The following is a 19,477-nucleotide window of genomic DNA, read 5'->3' as shown; positions in this document are numbered from 1 at the left end:
GTGTAGTAGGTGATGAACTTGTGTCACCCCACAATCACTGCTTCCCATGCCAGTCTTGATTGTTACTGGTGGTGATGTATTTTCTAAGAGAGATGTTGAGACCTTTTTCCATTCACTTCAGTGGTCAGTTTATTCCTGGCACTGTGTTGTATGAGGAGGTGGGAGCTTTGGAATTCAGAAAAATGAGGAGACATGTCAGGCTTTGATGCAGGAACTCTTTATTGAGTAAAAAAGAAAAAGATACAGATATGGAGATACAGAGAAAGTATTTGAAAGGATCTGGTCTGAGGTAGAAGTAGGGTGTCCATCACCTGAGGTGCTTTGCTTGCAGCATTTGTTGACAGAGCAGTGGGCTGATGGTGTCAGGAGTGGTGCTGAGGTTCTTTAGCAGATGTAGCCGCCCCTTCTGCCGTAGCCACAGCCCAGGCCTCCTAGCCCATAGCCAAATCCACGGCCATAGCCAAAGCCACCAAATCCCCCAGAAATGGGCTGTCCCTGGGCATTGAGTTTGCTACCAACAGCAGCAGAGGAGGTGGATCCAACGGCGGTGCTCTGGGGGAAGGAGGTCATGATGGGTCCTGGCAGGGTGACCAGCACAGGGGAAGGGTTGATGATGACTCGGGAGTCCTGGTATTGCAGCTGTTGGCCAGCTGTCTTCTGGGGCTGAGGGGCTGCTCCTTCCTGTGCATTCACTTCCTGCCTACCTTGGCTCCATCTCTTCTGCTCAGTCTACATATCAGGCCTTTCTTGATGGAGATGGGAAAGCAATTAGTGAGAATTATAAAGGTCTCACTAGCTCCCCAAAGTCCAGTGCTGGTTGATCCATAGCAGTTGTCTCAGCTGAGTTCAGCATGGTCACAATGTGGGGTCACACAGTGCTTCGCTCTGACTGACACATGGAAAGGAAAACTGCTGAAGGATGAGGAGAACAAGATGGGTGAGGAGATACTATAGGATTCGGCTCTGTTCAATTTTCAGAAGAAGAGGATTGACCTTATTGCACTCTGGAATTGACTGAATGGAAATGGTTTAACACCAATCTTGTCTCAATTTCACAAGTCATAGAGAAGAGGGAATGGACTTAAGTTTCACTAGTGAAGGTTTAGTTTCCTATTAGGGAACTTTAATTCAGGAAAATGCAGGACAACCAAGATACTGAAAGGGCTGGAGAATCTTTCATAGAGGAGAAGCTGGGAGGGCTGGGAATCCTAGAACACAAGGTGTGTCACCAATGTATGAAAATCCCTGATGGAAGGGAATGAAGTCAAGGGAGTCCATATATTCAGAGTAGTGTAACCATGCAGGAAAAGAGAGCAAGGACACAAGTGTAAATAGATGGAATTCCATGGCCAAAGAATGAGAGAATTTTTCAGTGTGAGGGTGGACAGAGAGCAGAAGTGGTGGTAGAGTCTCTGTCCTGGGAGAGCCAAAACTGAATTGTCCATGGTTATGGAAATCCTGCACTTGTTAATCTTTCTTGAGCAGAGGGAAATGAAGCACTTCTACCCCAGAGTTCCCAACCAAGTGGATGATCCTGTGACTCTGCTGAGAGGGTTCAAGAGTCCTGCTGGGAAGAGAGTTTGTCAAGTGCGTGCTGCCATGGAGACACTTTACCAGAGCTGTGCTCAGGAGACCATTTAAGTGTCAAATGCCTTTGGTGTAGCAGGTGATGGGCTTGTGCCATGTTCTGGAAGGTCCTCTCTATCCCATGCTTCCTGTCCTAATCTTGATTTCTAATATTGGTGATATTTGATAAGGAATGTGTTGTGCCCCTTTTCCATTCACCCCAATGCCCTGTCTGGCACTGTATGAGGTGAGAATGCAAGACGATAGGAATTTACAAAGATAAGGAGACATGTCAGGCTCTGATGCAACAGAAATTTATTGATGCAAAGGAATTAAAAGGCAGGAGAAAGAAGTTGAAGGGATTCAGTGTGAAGTGCAATTAGGGAGATCATGGGCCAAGGTGCTTTGCTTTCAAGAGCTCTTGCCAGAGCCCTGAGCTGGTGCTGCTGAGGACCCTTAGCAGTTGCAGCCACCACTTCTGCCATAGCCACAGCCCAGGCCTCCCAGCCCATAGCCAAGGCCAAAGCCAAATCCCCCAGAGATGGGCTGTCCCTGGGCATTGAGTTCAGTGCCCACGGCAGCCGAGGAGGTGGATCCGACGGCGGTGCTCTGGGGGAAGGAGGTCATGATGGGTCCTGGCAGGGTGACCAGCACAGGGGAAGGGTTGATGATGACGCGGGAGTCCTGGCATTGCAGGGCACAGGGCTCGTTGCAGCTGTTGGCCAGCGGGGTGGGTCCGCAGGGTCGGCAGAGGCTGTTGCAGGCCATGGGTGTGGTGTGGAGGGTCCCTGGAAGAGAGGGGGGTGAGGCAGGGCAGGGGTGTGGGGGTGTGAGGGGTGGTGATGCAGGAGGGTGAGGGAGTGTGGAGGTTGTTGTGGGGCTGTGGGGAGGCGTGAGGGCTGCTGAGGCTGGGGCTGAGCATGCTGGAAGAGAGGGGTCAGGGGTGCAGGAGCAGCAGGGTCAGGGGTTTGAGGCTCACCTGGTTTTGGGCAGTGGAGGAGAAGGTGTGAGGAGAAGTGTGTGAGGGATGGAGGCACTGGGTCAGCTTATATGCTGGTCCTGGTGGGGCAGGACAGCCTTGTCCCAAGGCCTTGGGGCATTTTGGGAGCAACAGGATTTTCTTGGCTCAAGTTGGCAAGTCATTTTGCGGGGATTGTTTTCCACCTCACAACTCTTCAGTGTCATGTTCTCCTCTTGAATCCATGTCCAACTGACTGTGGCGTCAGCTTTAATGTGAGAGGTGGTATTTGGGAGGATTGGCATGGGAGATGTGTGTCAGGGATACCAGACAATGCAACAAAATCCTAGGAAAAATATGGGTGTCATCACTGAGGTATTTTTGTGATACTTGTGTGGTTTAGTTTGTGCGTGTGGTGTGAAACGGTGTCCAATTCCACATCAGGGAGGTCAGGCTGGTCTGGCCTTTGCATGTGTGTTGTGTGTGATGAGCTGCCCCTTCCATGAAGGTCATTCCTCCTTTAATGTGTATTTGAGACCAATAGCTGGTTTTGGTGGTGTGCATCAATGGGGGTTGATGTAGTGAACAATATTTTGGGGTGTCTGGGTGTCATCAGTGAAGTCACACTATGGAACTCATGGTTTTTGGCATGTGGGTGTGAGGTGGAGTCTCAAACTGTCCCAGGTCTGTAAGGCTGGTCTGGCCTTTGCATTTGCGCCAGGTTTGAGCAGCTGGACTCTTCCATTCTACATGGGCAATGGGAGAGTTGCCTCCTGATTTGGTGGATGGATGGAATGGCTGAGGCAGCACTTGATTGTGCCACCAGTCAGAGAGACCTGGAGACTGAGGGTTAAAGGAATCTCCTGCATGTCAAGAGTGGGAAATGAGAAGTTCTGCATCTGGACAGAAATAGCACATGGCCCTGGGTCATGATGTGGGCTAAGAGTGTGAAAAGTAGATTTGCTGATCATGGCCCGTGTAGTGATGGTGGAGGACAAAGAGACCTCAAGATTGCAAGGCCACTTTAGTTGAAAAGGCATCATCAGTGCCCAAGATAGATTTCAGACTATTTCTGCTGTGAAGTTGGGAGAGATGGCCCATCCTCTCTTTGGAACTCTAACGGGGTCCCACGTGTTGCAGTTTGGGCAGTTGTGAGCTCCACAATGGAAGATACCCATGGACTTAGTGAAACAAAACCAGTTCATGGCCAACAAGATTCTGAAGAGTCTGGGAGATCTTTGGCAGATGAGAGACTGAGGGAGCTGTGACTCCAAAGAGACAAGGATGGATAGGGGCATGTCATCAGTATGTGCAAATCCCTGATGTTCGGGAATGAGGATGAGGGATCACAGCCATCCCCAGGAGAGCACCTGTGTAGGATAGCAGGGCAATGACACAACTGGAAATGGATGTAGATCCCTGGGCAAGGAAGAGAAGTTATTTTTAGCGTGAGGAAGGTCACAGAATGGAAGAGGTGATGGAGTCATTGTCCTCGGAAAGCAAAAACTGGAACTGCCCATGATCCTGGAATTCCTGCTCTTGTTGGTCCTCCTTAAGGAGGAGGGAATGAAGCTTTGTCTCTCCAGAGTTTCTCGCAGGACATATGATTTTGTGACTGTTTCCTGGGGGAGTTTGCAAATCCAGGTGGCGAAGAGAGTTTTTCAAATGTCTACTGTCATACAGTGGCTTTTTCAGAGCCATGAGCGGGAGAGCATTGGTGTGTCATAGCCATTGGTATAGCAGTGATGGGCTAGAGACATATTCTGGAAGGTCATGCTTCAATCTGGCTTCCTGTGGAATTCTTGTGACTACTCGTGGGGACTTATATCCTAAGAAAGGTGTTCCGGCCCTTTTTCCCCCTGTTCCAACACCCTTTAATGCCTCACCCCTGTGCTGTATGAGGATGTGAGAAAATGTGAAACTAAAAAAGGAGACATCTCAGGCTTTAATGCAACAGAACTTTATTGAGGGAAAAGACAGGAGAGAAAGGAGTTAAAAATGGAAGGTATCTTGTTTGAGTTGGAAGTAGGGCAGCCTCAGCCAAAGTGCTTTGCTTGCAGGAGCTGTTGCCAGAGCCCTGAGCTGCTACACTTGGGGTCCTCTAGCAGATGTAGCCGCCCCTTCTGCCATAGCCACAGCCCAGGCCTCCCAGCCCGTAGCCAAGGCCAAAGCCAAATCCCCCAGAGATGGGCTGTCCCTGGGCATTGAGTTCAGTGCCCACAGCAGCCGAGGAGGTGGATCCGACGGCGGTGCTCTGGGGGAAGGAGGTCATGATGGGTCCTGGCAGGGTGACCAGCACAGGGGAAGGGTTGATGATGACGCGGGAGTCCTGGCATTGCAGGGCACAGGGCTCGTTGCAGCTGTTGGCCAGCGGGGTGGGTCCGCAGGGTCGGCAGAGGCTGTTGCAGGCCATGGGTGTGGTGTGGAGGGTCCCTGGAAGAGAGGGGAGTGAAGCAGGTATTGGGGGCTGTGGGGATGTGAGAGATGGTGATGTGGGAGGTTGAGGGAGTGTGGAGACTGTTTTTCCACTGTGGAGAGGCGTGAGGGCTGCTTAGGCTGGGGCTGAGTGTGCTGGAAGAGAGCAGCTAGCCTGGAAGGAGCAGAAGGGTCAGGGGTTTGAGGCTCACCTGGTTTTGGGCAGTGGAGGAGAAGGTGTGAGGAGAAGTGTCTGAGGGAGGGAGGCGCTGGGTGAGCTTATATGCTGGTCCTGGAGGGGTGGGGCCGCCTTGTCCCATGGCCTTGGGGCATTTTTTAGGCAACAGGTTTTTCCTGGTTCGTGTTGCCAAGCCATTTTGTGTGGAATATTTTCCTCCCCATAACTCTGCATGTCATGTTCTGCTCTTGAGTCCGTGTCTTTCTGACCTTGGCAGCATCTTTAAAATGCCATTTGGTATTTGGGCGGATTGGCACAGAAGATGTGTGTCAGAGAAACCAGAATATACAACAAAACCTGTGAAAAATATGGGTGTCACCACTGAGGACATGTTGTGGTATTTGTGTGGTTTAGTTTGTGGATGTGGTGTGAAGAGGGGCTCCATTCTATAACAGTCATGTCAGGCTGGTCTGGCATTTGCAGCTGTGTTGTGCGTGATGAGTTGCCCCTTCCATCATGCTCATTCCTCCTTTAATGTGTATTTGAGACCAAAAGCTGTTTTTGATGGTGCCCATCAACAGGGGTTGAAGTAATGAGCAATATTTTGGGGAGTCTGGGTGTCATCAGTGAGGTCACAGTGTGGAACTCATGGTTTTTGGCATGTGGGTGTGATGTGAAGAGAGGCCCCAAACTCTCCCAAGTCTGTCAGGATGGTTTGGACTTTGCTTCTGTGCCAAGTGTGAGCAGCTGGACTCTTCCATTCTACATGGGCAATGTGAGAGTTGCCTCCTGGATGAGGTGGTAGATGATGGAATGGCTGAGGCAGCATTTGTTTGCGCCACCAGTCCGGATACCTGGAGACTGAAGGTAAAAGGAATCTCTTACATAGCAAGATTGGGAAATGAGAAGTTGTGCATTTGGACAGGAATAGCACTTGGCCCTGGGTCATGCTGTGCTGAGAGTTTTGAAAATGGCTTTGCTGAGCATGACTCTGTAGTGCTGGCAGAGAACAAAGAGACCAGATGATCGCTCTGAAACTATAGTTGAAAAGGCATCATCAGTGCCCAAGATAGATTTCAGACAATTCTTCCCATGGAGTTGGGAGAGGTGGCCCATCCTCTCTTTGGAACACTAACGGGGTCCCACGTGGTGCAGTTTGGGCAGTTGTGGGTCCCCCATTGGAAGATGCCCATGGACTTAGTGAAACAGAATGAGTTCATGGCCAACAAGATTCTAAAAGGGCTGGGAGATCTTTGACAGATGACAGACTGAGAGTGCTGTGGCTCCCAGGAAACAAAGATGGACAGGGACACGTCATCATTAGTTGCAATTCAGCTGTAATTCATTGGAATAAATTGCCTTCTGTACTACCCTTTCAACCTATCTTCCCACAAGTGTGATCACAGAATGGAAGAGGTGGTAGAATCCCTGTCCTGGGAGATCCAAAACTGGAACTGCCCATGTTCCTGGAACTCCTGCTCTTGTAGATCTTACTTGAGAAGGGAATGAAGCTCTTGCTCTCCTGAATTCCTCCCAAAATGTATGCTTTTGTGGCTGTTTTCTGGGAGGGTTTGAGAATCCAGCTGGGGAAAATAGTTTAACGAGTGTCTACTGGCATGTAGTGGCTTTTTCAGAGCTATGAGCAGGAGAGCATTGGTGTGTCAAACCCTTTGGTGTAGCAGGTGATGATCTTATGACACATTCTGCAAGGTCATGCTTGAACCCGACTTCCTGTGCACTTGTGATTACTGGTGGGGACATACACCTTAAGAAATGTGTTCTGGCCCATTTTCCCATGTGGAATGGCCTGTTAGTGCCTCACCCCTGTGCTGAATGAGGATGTGAGACAGCTTAAAAAAAAAAGGACAGACGTCTCAAGCTTTAAAGCAGGAATATTTTATTGAGGGAAAAGACAGAAAAGACAGGAGAAACCGGAAAGCATCTTGTTTGAGTTGCAAGTAGAGCAAACTTCAGCCAAGGTGCCTTGCTTGCAGGAGCTGTGGCCAGAACCCCAAGCTTTTGTACCAAGGGTCCTTAGCAGATGTAGCTGCCCCTTCTGCCATAGCAGCCCAGGCCTCCCAGCCCAGAGCCAAATCCACAGCCATAACCAAAGCCACCAAAGCCAAAGCCAAATCCCCCAGAGATGGGCTGTCCCTGGGCATTGAGTTCAGTGCCCACGGCAGCCGAGGAGGTGGATCCGACGGCGGTGCTCTGGGGGAAGGAGGTCATGATGGGTCCTGGCAGGGTGACCAGCACAGGGGAAGGGTTGATGATGACGCGGGAGTCCTGGCATTGCAGGGCACAGGGCTCGTTGCAGCTGTTGGCCAGTGGGGTGGGTCCGCAGGGTTGGCAGAGGCTGTTGCAGGCCATGGGTGTGGTGTGGAGGGTCCCTGGAAGAGAGGAGGGAGAGAAACAGGACAGGGGTCATGGCTGTGTGAGGGGTGGATATTCTGGAGGGTGAGGGAGTATGGAGGCTGTTGTGGGGCTGTGGGGTGGCATGAGGGATGCTGAGGCTGGGGCTGGCAGAGAAGGGCCAGGGGTGCAGAAGCAGGAGGTTCAGGGATTTGAGGCTCACCTTGTTTTCAGGAGTAGCAGTAGAGGAAGGTATCAGGTGAAGTGTGTGAGGGAGAGAGGCTCTGGGCTGGCTTTTATGCTGGTCCTGGAGGGGCAAGACAGCCTTGTCCCATGGCATTGAGGCATTTTGAAGGCTGTAGCTCTTGCCCTGGGAGTTGTGAGGTGGGGAGTATTATCCTTTTTCAGTTCTGCAATTCCGTGTTCTTCCCTTGAAGTTTTGTTCATCTGACCTTGGTGGCAGCTTTAAAAGAATTGGTGTTTGGGTGGATTTGGTTATTTAGTGTGTGGTAGGGAAGGCTGAATAAACAACCAGAGCCGTGGAGATTTGCAATGTCACCAATGAAGTCATTTTGTTGCACTCATGTGCTGTGGTTTGTGGGTTCCTTCTAATGACTACGTACATCTTCTGTTCTACTGGATGTCCATAACTCATTGTGTTGCACCCAGGAATGCTGAGAGAGCTGCTGATGTCCTGGGGAGGTCACTGCAAGAGCTTGGAAAGGTGCTATTCCCTAGGAACAGTTTCTGATGGATGAAAGGGAGCTCATCCTCTTGTGTCTTCAATGGGATGAAGTGATAGCATCTGGAAAAGGTGAGCTGTTCAGGCTGAACTTGTCCCATTTTTCAGGTCCATTGGGATTTCTCAACTTTACATGACAACATACTCAACTATTTAAAGTGTGTATTCTTTGACCTCATTCAGAAATCATAAAAACAAACAATAAACCTGTCCATATCCCATTTTTTCCCCCAGCCTGTTCTGTGACATAACTTCACTTATTCCACATTCAAGGCATGAGGTATAACTTCTAAATCTTTATATTTTGTTCCTGCAAGAAAAAAAAAAAAAAACAACAAAAAAAACAAAAACAAAAACAAAACAAAACAAAAAAAGTATTGCTAACTGCTTCTCAGCAAGCTCCTTTTCCCTTTTCTATCATGATGTGGGTATTTCTTTATGGAATTCTATGATTCCATGTCCTGGTCTTGTCTTTTTTCCCTTCTCGCCTTGGCAGCTGCTTTTAAGTGTGAGTAGGTACTTGGAAGGATTTGCATGGAAGGTTCATGTCAGGGAGGGCAGAATAAACAACCCAAGCATTAGAGTGGTGGGGTGTCATCATTAAGATCACTGTGTGACATTCCTTTGATATGGTTTGTGGATGTGTTTTGAAGAGGTGGCCCAATCCCTGGTAGATCTGTGAGGCTGTTCTGTGGTTTGCAGATGTGCTGGAGGTGTTGCTACTTCCCTCACATTTCATCCCTCCCCACCTTGATCCCACCTGGCTAAGCCTGACACTAGACCTGATCTTTCCTGTTGACTGTGCTCTGTGAAGTGTTTTGGTGCCCCTCTTGCCTTTAAAGTTTTGATACCTGGGGCCTTTTGGATTTTTACACGGGCTGTGTGCCAAAACATGAGGCCACTTGTGATTGCCAGAAAGACGATTTGCAGGTTGATTTCCCTGGGTTGTTGAAGCTGAACATTGCGTGATCCTCAACAACCCAGGCAAGTCCAGGTTGTGTCAGTATACAGTGTGGTGGCCTGAGAAAGGTCTGAAGGGCTTGACCTGGAGGTCTGTGGTCAGTGTCACAATGTAGATTGCAGCAAGTCCCCAGTGCTGTAGCCCAGGAGTTGGATCCACTGGGCCAACATGGAAAACCTCACAGGTGCTGGATATCTGATGGGATTCTGTTAGGACAGAATGGGTTCTGCCAAGAGCTGTTTGTTGGGAGGAGTCATTCCAGGTAAGAAGGAATACCTGGCTATCAGTTAGAACAATTCTTTTAATCTCTGAAGAAGCCTTTGTTTTGTGGTTGTGGTTGAGAAGAAATGGAACAGGAGGTATCCCTGTGTGGTAAAAGGGATACCAAGTACCCAGGTTAGGAAAAGTGTATGACTAAGCAGGGAGAAGCGAGCTGTCTGCTCAGCATTGGCAAGATCCCCTGTGAGGTGTTGTGGGCAGTTCAGGCCTTCCCAGTGTGAAAATGAAGTAGATTTAGTGAATCCAGACCAGTAGAGAACAACAGGACTCCAAAGGGGTTGTAGAATCATTCCTAGAGGATAGATTCAGAAAGATGAGACTCACAGTGAACAAGGATGGATGGGAGTGTGTCATCAGTGTGTGCAAATTCCTGATGGCAGGGAATGACAGGAAGGACCCAGGCTATTCACAGCAATGCACACATGCAGAACAAGAGGGTAAAGGTGCAAGTGAAAACAGATGGCATTCCATGGGCAGAGAAGGCAAGAATCTTTCATTGTAAGACTGATCAGCAAGTAAAAGAGACGGTGGAGTCTGGCAGGGGAGATCCAAATGTTAACTGTCCATGGTGCTGGAAATTCTGCTCTCTCTTGAGCAGGGCAGTTGAAGCTCTTGCCCTCCAGATTTCCTGCCCAAGTGGTTGATGTTGTTCCTCTGTTTGCTGGAAGAGTTCAAGACACCTGCTGGGAAGTTTGTCAAGTGTGTGCTGGCATGGAAAGACTTTACCAGAGCTGTACCCAGGAGAGCATTGATGTTTCCAGGGTCTGGTGTATCAGTAAGGAGTGTGTGACATATTCTGGAAAGAGTCCCCTCCTGCACTTCCTATGCCAGACTTATAAGGTGTTTTTACAAATTTGTGAGGAAAGGTGTTGTTGTTTTATTCCGTGTACCCCAATGTCCTGTTGAGCTGCGGACTGTGCTTGGTGAGGATGTCAGACCACTGGAATTAAAAAAGAACAGGAGGCATCTCAGGCTTTGATGGGGGAAAACTTTATTGAGGGAAAAGAATGAAAAAGCAGAAGAAAGTGGAAGGAATCCAGTGTAAGCTGCAAGTACAGGGACCATCAGCCTAGGAGATTGTCTTGCAGGACTTGTTGCCAGAGCCCCAAGCTGGTGGTGTAAAAGAGTGGTGCGGATGTCCCTCAGCAGTTATAGCCACCCCTTCTGCCATAGCAGCCCAGACCTCCCAGCCCATAGCCAAATCCACGGCCATAGCCAAGGCCAAAGCCAAATCCCCCAGAGATGGGCTGTCCCTGGGCATTGAGTTCAGTGCCCACAGCAGCCGAGGAGGTGGATCCGACGGCGGTGCTCTGGGGGAAGGAGGTCATGATGGGTCCTGGCAGGGTGACCAGCACAGGGGAAGGGTTGATGATGACGCGGGAGTCCTGGCATTGCAGGGCACAGGGCTCGTTGCAGCTGTTGGCCAGCGGGGTGGGTCCGCAGGGCCGGCAGAGGCTGTTGCAGGCCATGGGTGTGGTGTGGAGGGTCCCTGGAAGAGAGAGGGGGTGAGGTAGGGCAGGGGTGTGGGGATGTGAGAGGTGGTGATGCAGGAGGGTGAGGGAGTGTAGAGGCTGTTGTGAGCCTGTGGGGAGGCATGAGGGCTGCTGAGGCTGGGGCTGAGCATGCTGGAAGAGAGGGGTGCAGGGGACAAGGGCAGGAGAGTCAGGGGTTTGAGACTCACCTTGTCAGCACAGGAGCAAGAGGAGATGTCTGAAGAAGAGTGTGAGGGACAGAAGCACTGGGTCAGCTTTTATGCAGGTCCTGGCGGGGTGGGGCAGCCTTGGCCCCTGACCCTGGGGCATTTTTTAGGCAGCAACTCTTGCCTGGCCTGCTGAGTCATGAGGTGGGGAGCATTTTCCTTCCTGATGTTCTGTAATTCTGTGTTCTTCCCTTGAGGCTGTGTCCATTTGACCTTGGCTGCAGTTTTCGATTGGGAAAAACAGATGCCAATGGATTGGTAGTGGTTTTGTCTCAGGAATGAAGAAAATGCAGAAAAAGCCTACACGAACTTGTGTGTTGTCTAATGTTTTCAGTTAAACTCCAGCCATTCCTTCTGGGCAAACCTACTTCTCTGCAGCCTGGGATATGGTCGGTGTTCTGGGCTGAAATTTTTTAAATGGATCATGAGGTGGCCTCCCAAACTCCAGCAGTTACCCAGATAGGATTAGGAAAGAAATACAAGCAGGTTGAGGGAACTGACCCTCCTGTTCTACACCACTGTTGGGGCTCCACAGTGGAACAAGGACATGGGCGTGGTCGACCAAGAGCAATGCAGGAAGACCATGACATTGATAGCAGTGGAGTTTCCTTAAGATGAGGAGAAGTTGAAAGAACTAGAATTTCTTCCAGGCAGGAGGCAAGAAAGCAAATAGGACACGTTGTCAACATGCCATGGAATTACCTCAGTGGTGACACCCCAAATCTCCTAATCTGTGGTTGAATTTTCTACATGTCATGACATGCACAAGCAACAACACCACCTTGGTTTCTAGTCCTTGCAACTAAAACTTACCACCAAGGTCAGATGGAGATGGCCTCAGGAGCAGAACATGAAATTGCACAATTCCACAGAGGAACAACTGCTGCATTACAGAGGAAGAAAGAGGAGGTCACTGGCTGTCCGTTAGTAATTATTGGGTTTTGCTCACAGGAACAACACATTAAGACTCTCAAATTATATGTTATGAAAATTTGTGGCTTGAACGCGGAAAAAAGGAATTGATGTCACAGACATCACACAGACGTGACAGACATCCGACAGCCTGGGAAAAAAGGGATCGGGCCTCATTTATTGTTTATTGAATTTCTGAATGAGGTCAAAGAATACTTTTTTAATGACAGAGTGTATTGTTGTGTAAATTTTAAAATAGAAGTAGACTGTAACAAGTTCAGCCCTGAATTGTCACTCATTTTCCAGACCTTTTTCTTGATGCCATTGAAGACATAAAAGGGAGGAGCTATCTTTCCTCAATCAGGAAAGGCTGTCAGGCAATGTAACCTTTCCAAGGTTGTTCCAGAGTAATCTCCCCAGAACATCAGAAGGTCCCTCAGCACTCCTGGGTGCAACATAATGGCTGTTGGAGATCCAGAGGCAGAGAATAGAGTCTCAGCCTTCACAAGGCACCCACAAACCACAGCACATGAGTGCCACAGAATGATCTCACTGATGACATTGCAAATCTCCAGGGCTCTGGTTGTTTATTCAGCCCTGTCTTACACACATTTAATAATGAAATCCACCCATATACCAAGTCCCAATTGAAAGCTGCCACCAAGGTCAGATGGACATGGACTCAAGGGCTGAAGATGGAATAGCAGAGTTGTGAGAAGGAAAACACTCCTCACCTCATGACTCACCAGGCTGGGACAGCAAGAACTGCTGCCTGAAAAATACCCCAAGGCCATGGGACATGGTGGTCCCACCCCTCCAGGACCAGCATAAAAACCGGCCCAGAGCCTCTCTCCCTCACACACTTCTCCTCACTTCTTCTCCTCCTGCTCCTGCTGACAACAAGGTGAGTCTCAAGCCCCTGACCCTCCTCCTCCTGCACCCCGACCCCTCTCTGCCAGCACACTCAGCCCCAGCCTCAGCTCCACACTCCCTCACCCTCCTGCATCACCACCCCTCACACCCCCACACCCCTGCCCTGCCTCACCCCTCTCTCTTCCAGGGACCCTCCACACCACACCCATGGCCTGCTATGACCTCTGCCGACCCTGCGGACCCACCCCGCTGGCCAACAGCTGCAACGAGCCCTGTGCCCTGCAATGCCAGGACTCCCGCGTCATCATCGACCCTTCCCCTGTGCTGGTCACCCTGCCAGGACCCATCATGACCTCCTTCCCCCAGAGCACCGTCGTCGGATCCACCTCCTCGGCTGCCGTGGGCACTGAACTCAGTGTGCAGGGACAGCCCATCTCTGGGGGATTTGGCATTGGCTTTGGCTATGGGCTTGGCTATGGCCGTGGATTTGGCTATGGCCTGGGCTGTGGCTATGGCAGAAGGGGCGGTTACATCTGCTAAGAACCCTCATCATCACTCCTGACACCATTCTCCCACTGTGGGTCTGGAAGTCACTGATGATCTGGTAAAACTCCTCCAGACAAGGGGCCTCAGCTGATGGTCGCACCAATTGCACTTCAGCATGGCTTCATTCCATTTGCTGCTTATGGCCTTTTATTCTTCTACCTCAATAAAGTTTTCCTGCATTGCATCTTAAAATGAGTCTTTCTTCTTTCTTATCTTCTGATCCCAAAATTCTTCCAGTCTCACTCAGCACTAAGTCAGGGTCCACTGAGGTGGCTGACACAGTCATCCAAGACCTCTTTTAGGTTTTATTCCCCCATTCTACTATGAACTGGTTCATTTGCTCTTGAAGTGCATCTCACAAATGCTTCAGTTCCTGAATGTCAGACCTCGATACTGTAAGGCATATCTATCCCTGACTCTGGCACAAGCTTCTCTGGGTGGTGTGTTCACTATGGCTCGACACCAGTTATTTCTGTTCCTCATCATCTTCCAGGGCCATCTACAGTTCTGATGAAGCAGGTCCATGTTTTCCTTTTCTTTGGGAACTCATAGTTCAACACAGAACCCTGATCTGTGGTAAAGGATGGTGAGATTCCCCCACTCTCTTGTGCTGCCCAATGCTGAGTGGATTATCCTGGATAAGGGGGGTTTCTGGTGTGTGAGTGCACAAGCCCGGGGCATATCCAATTCTTCATCTACCAACACTCAAAATCCTTCTCCTTGTGTCTGCTCTCAATCCCCTCATCACCCAACCTGTATCCTGCATGTTTGGGATTGCTCCCATCCAGTTGCAGAAGATTCTGCCCCTCTGTTCTGCTCTGCTCTGGTGATATTGGAGAACCCTGTTAATCTCTGGGTTACTGGGAACAAGGAAGAAAAGACTCAGCTGGAGAAGATGAAGAGTATGTCCTTGAGGATGATTGAGGGCCTAAGGTTTGGGACAGCCTTGTCTCATGACATTGGAACATTTTCCGGGCAGAAGCAATTGCCTGGCACAGCCTGGTGCATCATGAAGTTGGGACTCTTTTGGTTCCCACAGCTCTTAAATTCCACATTCTACTCTTGAGTATCTGAGCTTGGCCATAGCCTTAGTGGGTTAGTATTAGTTCCAGCATGGGTGGATGAGGGAAGGTAAACAAACATCCTGTACCAGAACAAGTGCACATTTGTTCCTGTGCCAGAAAACATCTTTGTTTCTAAGATGGAGAGTTGTGGAGCTGATGGCTGGATAAGGAATGGGAAGGATGGTCTTGCTCAAAGAGTTGTGCTCAATGGCTCCATGTCCCTGTGTAGAGTGGTGACCCAAAGACACTCATCTTGCAACCATTATCACTTCCCATCTTTCTCAGTGGCATGGAGAGTTCAATTGTGTGTCCACTCAGCAAGAATGTGAATAAAAGTAAGGTGAGTGGTATGGTTGATTGTTTGGAGGGAAGAGATGGCACTCAGAGGGCTCTGGACAGGCTGAGGAGATGGGCGGATGTGAGGCTCATGAAGGTCAACAAGACCAAGAGGAAGATCCTGCACATGGATTGGTTCCATATCAGTAATGGACGTTGGATGAGCAATGACTTAATTAAGAACATCCCTGAGGTGAAGGACTTGGGGTGTTGGTGGAGGAAGGTTTGGACATGTCCTGGCCATGTGAATGAGCTGAGCCAAAACCTCCCATGTCCTATTGCTATCTCCACAGTGTGGGCAGCACATTCTGCCCTTGTGTGTTCCTGAGGACACAAAAAAAGGGAAGACATGGACCTGCTCAAACAGACCTGTAAATGGCAGTAGAGGACGATGACAGACTGGAGGAACTGATGTGCAGCCAAAGTGAGCACACCATCCACGAGGTTCTTATGTCAGAGTCACGAATAGACCTGCATTAGCGTATCCAGGTGTGTGTTCAAGCAGCTGAAAAGTTACTGTGATGCACAGGAAGAGCAAAGTGTACCAGCGGTTAGAGGAACTGGGGAAATAATTCCTAAAAGAGGTCTTTCTCAACAACCCCACTAGCCTCAACATCGTTGTCTTAGATTCAAAGAGTCTAGGGAGAAGAAAGAAGGAGTCTTCTGAGGTTCTGATGCTGGACAATTTTATTGAGGTAGAACAGTGAAAACTCAGGAGCACTCAGGGCATGTGAGCTGGTTTGAGGTGCAAGTAGGGTAACCATCAGCTGAGGTCATTCGCTTGCAGATAGTCAGACCAGAACACCAAGGCCTTCCTGCCCCACAGCGGGAGCAGCTAAGCAGAGGTGCTCGAAGCTTTCTGGATTGGGAGAAGGGGTTTGCCACAGCGGTGAATGCACGGAGTTGAAGGGGAAATGCAGAGCACAGAGTGGAATAAGAGGAGGAGGCTGATAGGCCACATATTTGCAGGGCTGGCCCTTGGCTACTGCCTTGCTTGCTGCCCTGAGAGCAGGAGCTGGAAGTGCTGAACCCGTTTGAGAGCCTTGGATTAGAGAGGCATCCTCAGTGCCTGGGGTGTCTTCCTGGTAGTGGGTGGCTGGCGTCATGACTGTGCTGAGGTTCCTTAGCAGTTGTAGCCGCCCCTTCTGCCATAGCAGCCCAGGCCTCCCAGACCATAGCCACAGCCCAGCCCGTAGCCAAATCCACGGCCATAGCCAAGCCCAAAGCCAAAGCCACCAAATCCCCCAGAGATGGGCTGTCCCTGCACACTGAGTTCAGTGCCCACGGCAGCCGAGGAGGTGGATCCGACGGCGGTGCTCTGGGGGAAGGAGGTCATGATGGGTCCTGGCAGGGTGACCAGCACAGGGGAAGGGTTGATGATGACGCGGGAGTCCTGGCATTGCAGGGCACAGGGCTCGTTGCAGCTGTTGGCCAGCGGGGTGGGTCCGCAGGGTCGGCAGAGGCTGTTGCAGGCCATGGGTGTGGTGTGAAGGGTCCCTGGAAGAGAGGGGGTGAGGCAGGGCAGGGGTGTGGGGATGTGAGGGGTGGTGATGCAGGAGGGTGAGGGAGTGTGGAGGCTGTTGTGGGGTGATGGGGAAGTGTGAGGGCTGCTGAGGCTGGGGCTGAGTATGCTGCAAGAGAGGGGTCAGAGGTGCCAGAGCAGGAGGATCAAGGGCTTGAGACTCACCTTGTTGTCAGCAGGAGCAGGAGGAGAAGAAGTGAGGAGAAGTGTTTGAGGGAGAGAGGCTCTGGGCCTCTTTTTATGTTGGTCCTGGAGGGGTGGGGCAGCCTTGTTCCATGGCCTTGGGGGCATTTTTCAGGCAGCTGTTCTTGGTTGGCCCAGCCTGATGAGTCATTGTGTGGGTCATGTTTTCCTTCCTGATGTTCTGTGAGTCCATGCCCTCCCCTTGAGTCTGTGTTCTTCTGACCTTGACAGCAGCTTTTACATGAGGGCAGTACAGGCCAACGTTTTCATATTGTATTCTCTCAGGAACGTAGAAGATGAAAACAAAGCCCACAGGAATCTGGGTGTTTTCTCCAGTCTTCAACTGACCCCCAGGCATTCCTGCTGGCTACACCTGTTTCTATGCAATGCTGGATATGGTTGCTTTTCTAGGCTGAAAATTCACATTGCTATTTCCTATCAAGATTTTTGACCACCAGAACCCTCAGGTTTTTCTCTGTGGAGTTGCTCTCAAGGAATTCCTCTCCCAAGCTTTTTTCACATTTGGGATTGCCCCAGTGCAGGTGCATGACCTTGGACTTGGAGTTGTTGAAGCTCATGAAGTTCGTATGTTCCAAAGATTCCCCGTGTCCCCTTTGTTGGGATCCCTTGCTCTTGTGTCAACTGCACTGCTCAGCTTCGTGGCACCTGCAAACATTCTGAGTGTGGTCTCGATCTGACTGCTTACATCCTGGATAAAGGTATTCAAAATCACCAGTCCAAGCCAGAAGCCTGAAGGCATCATCATCAGCCTCCATGTGTACATAGTGCCATTGACCATCAGTCTCTGGCTGTTCCTCATCCATTCATTAGTCCAGCCATCAAACCCATGTGTCTGCAGTTTAGAGACCAAGGGTGTCCTGTGGGACTGTGCTAAAGCCCTGAACTAGTCCAGGCAAATGACACCAGTTGCCGTTCCATTGGCTTCCAAAGCATTCAAGAAGGGAAGATCCTTGTAGTCCTGCTGGAGCTCTACTGGCTCATGAGGTGGACATGTACTTTTTGGAATAAAAAGCTCCAGCAGTTATGACATTATGTAATGTAGGAGAAGAAATCCAAGCATCCTGAAGGAGCTGACCCTCCTGTCCCCAACATTGTTGGGCCTCCAAAGTGGAACAAAGACATGGACGTGTTTGGCCAGGAGCAGTGCAGGGACACCACGACATTGACAGGGCTGGGATATCCTGAAAACTAAGGGAAGCTGAAAGAGCTGGGAGTTTCTTGAGACAGGAGGCAAAAATGTAAATGGGTCATGTCAATATTGCATGACCTCACTGACAACTCCAAAATTCTCATTAGGTTTGGTTGAATCCTATATGTGTCTTGATAGATGTCATCAAATAAACCCACACTGGTCTCTAATTCTGGCAGTTATTAGCTGCCGCCAAGGTCAAATGGAAACGAACAGAAGAGGAAGATGTGACACTGCAGAACATCAGGAAGGAACATATTCGACACCTCATGACTCACCAGGCTGGGCCAGGAATGACCTGCTGCCTCCAAAATGCCCCAAGGCCATAGGACAAGACTGTCCCGCCCATACAGGACCAGCATAAAAGGCAACTCCGAGCCTTTCTCTCTAACACACTTCTCCTCACACACTTCTCGTCCTTCATCTGCCAACAAAAAGGTGAGTCTCAAACCCCTGACCCTCCTGATCCTGCACCCCTGGCCCCTCTCTGCCAGTACGCTCAACCCCAGCCTCAGCAGCCCTCACACCTCCCCACAGCCCCACAACAGCCTCCACATTCACTCACCCTCCTGCATCACCACCCCTCACACCCCCACACCCCTGCCCTGCCTCACCCCCCCTCTCTCTTCCAGGGACCCTCCACACCACACCCATGGCCTGCAACAGCCTCTGCCGACCCTGCGGACCCACCCCGCTGGCCAACAGCTGCAACGAGCCCTGTGCCCTGCAATGCCAGGACTCCCGCGTCATCATCAACCCTTCCCCTGTGCTGGTCACCCTGCCAGGACCCATCATGACCTCCTTCCCCCAGAGCACCGCCGTCGGATCCACCTCCTCGGCTGCTGTTGGCACTGAACTCAGTGTGCAGGGACAGCCCATCTCTGGGGGATTTGGTGGCTTTGGCTATGGGCTTGGCTATGGCTGTGGATTTGGCTATGGGCTGGGCTGTGGCTATGGCAGAAGGGGCGGTTACATCTGCTAAGAACCCTCAGCACCACTCCTGACACCATGCTCCCACTGTGGGGCAGGAAGTCAATGAAGATCTGGCAAAACTCCTCCAACCAGAAGACCTCACCTGATGGTCATTTCAATTGCACTTCAGCCTGTCTCCCTTCCATTTGCTGCTTAAGCCTTTTACTCTTCTACCTCAATAAAGCTTTTCTGAATCGCATCTTAAGATGAGTTTTTCTTCTTTCTGATCCCAAAATTCTTTCAGTCTCACTCAGCACTAACTCAGGGTTCCAGCGTCGACTGTGGTGTGTGAAAAAGTGCTGCAAGATCTCTTTGAGGATATTTTTCCCCATTTTTCTCCCAAGTGGTTCACTTTGCTCTTCCAGTGCATCCCACAAATCCTTCTGCAGGAAGTCTTTGATGCTCTGGCCAAATCACCTGCAAGCAAAGAGGCCTTAGATGATAGACTCCCTACTTGTACCTCAGCCCAACCTCTTCCACTTCCTGATCATGATTTTCACTTTTCTTTATGCTTCAACAAAGTTCTCTTGCATTGCTGCATTGTGAAGTGTCCTCTCCTGACTGGCAGACTTTGCTCTTCCCTTGCATCCCACAAAGCCTTTACTTACTTCATCCCAGGCCTGGATACACAAATGCAGATCTATCCCAGCCTCTGACACAAGCCATGTATGGATACTGTATTTGCATTGGCCAGGGCATGTTCATGGCA

General features: G+C 50.3%; 3 protein-coding genes and 4 pseudogenes across 3 annotated transcripts; 2 read left to right on the top strand and 5 right to left on the bottom strand.

Annotated features, from left to right (window-relative positions):
- Positions 1 to 384: 384 nt before the first annotated feature.
- Positions 385 to 2,666, bottom strand: LOC130249765 (feather beta keratin-like; annotated as a pseudogene).
- Positions 2,667 to 4,625: 1,959 nt separating this feature from the next.
- On the bottom strand, positions 4,626 to 5,272 carry LOC130249764 (feather beta keratin-like; annotated as a pseudogene).
- Positions 5,273 to 7,151: 1,879 nt separating this feature from the next.
- On the bottom strand, positions 7,152 to 7,817 carry LOC130249763 (feather beta keratin-like; annotated as a pseudogene).
- Positions 7,818 to 10,451: 2,634 nt separating this feature from the next.
- On the bottom strand, positions 10,452 to 10,920 carry LOC130249761 (feather beta keratin-like). Its single transcript, XM_056484833.1, has one exon. It carries the CDS (start codon positions 10,918 to 10,920, stop codon positions 10,594 to 10,596), a length of 327 nt encoding a protein of 108 aa, XP_056340808.1. The 3' UTR covers positions 10,452 to 10,593.
- A 1,927-nt stretch (positions 10,921 to 12,847) lies between these two features.
- LOC130249760 (feather beta keratin-like) lies at positions 12,848 to 13,475 on the top strand (annotated as a pseudogene).
- A 2,529-nt stretch (positions 13,476 to 16,004) lies between these two features.
- On the bottom strand, positions 16,005 to 16,621 carry LOC130249702 (feather keratin B-4-like). The gene is made up of 2 exons (XM_056484719.1): positions 16,581 to 16,621; positions 16,005 to 16,389 (listed from the first exon to the last, which is right to left on the bottom strand). Exon 2 carries the CDS (start codon positions 16,356 to 16,358, stop codon positions 16,005 to 16,007), a length of 354 nt encoding a protein of 117 aa, XP_056340694.1. The 5' UTR covers positions 16,359 to 16,389; positions 16,581 to 16,621.
- Positions 16,622 to 18,108: 1,487 nt separating this feature from the next.
- Positions 18,109 to 18,827, top strand: LOC130249647 (feather beta keratin-like). Its single transcript, XM_056484610.1, has 2 exons — positions 18,109 to 18,211; positions 18,429 to 18,827. The coding sequence occupies exons 1-2, from the start codon at positions 18,109 to 18,111 to the stop codon at positions 18,776 to 18,778; spliced, it is 453 nt and encodes a 150-aa protein (XP_056340585.1). The 3' UTR covers positions 18,779 to 18,827.
- The last annotated feature ends 650 nt before the right edge of the window (positions 18,828 to 19,477 follow it).

Source organism: Oenanthe melanoleuca, chromosome 2 (assembly GCF_029582105.1).
Source record: "Oenanthe melanoleuca isolate GR-GAL-2019-014 chromosome 2, OMel1.0, whole genome shotgun sequence".
NCBI classification, from domain to species: Eukaryota; Metazoa; Chordata; class Aves; order Passeriformes; family Muscicapidae; genus Oenanthe; species Oenanthe melanoleuca.
The sequence above is the reverse complement of the archived record's forward strand: the minus strand, read 5'-3'. Positions and strand labels throughout refer to the sequence as shown.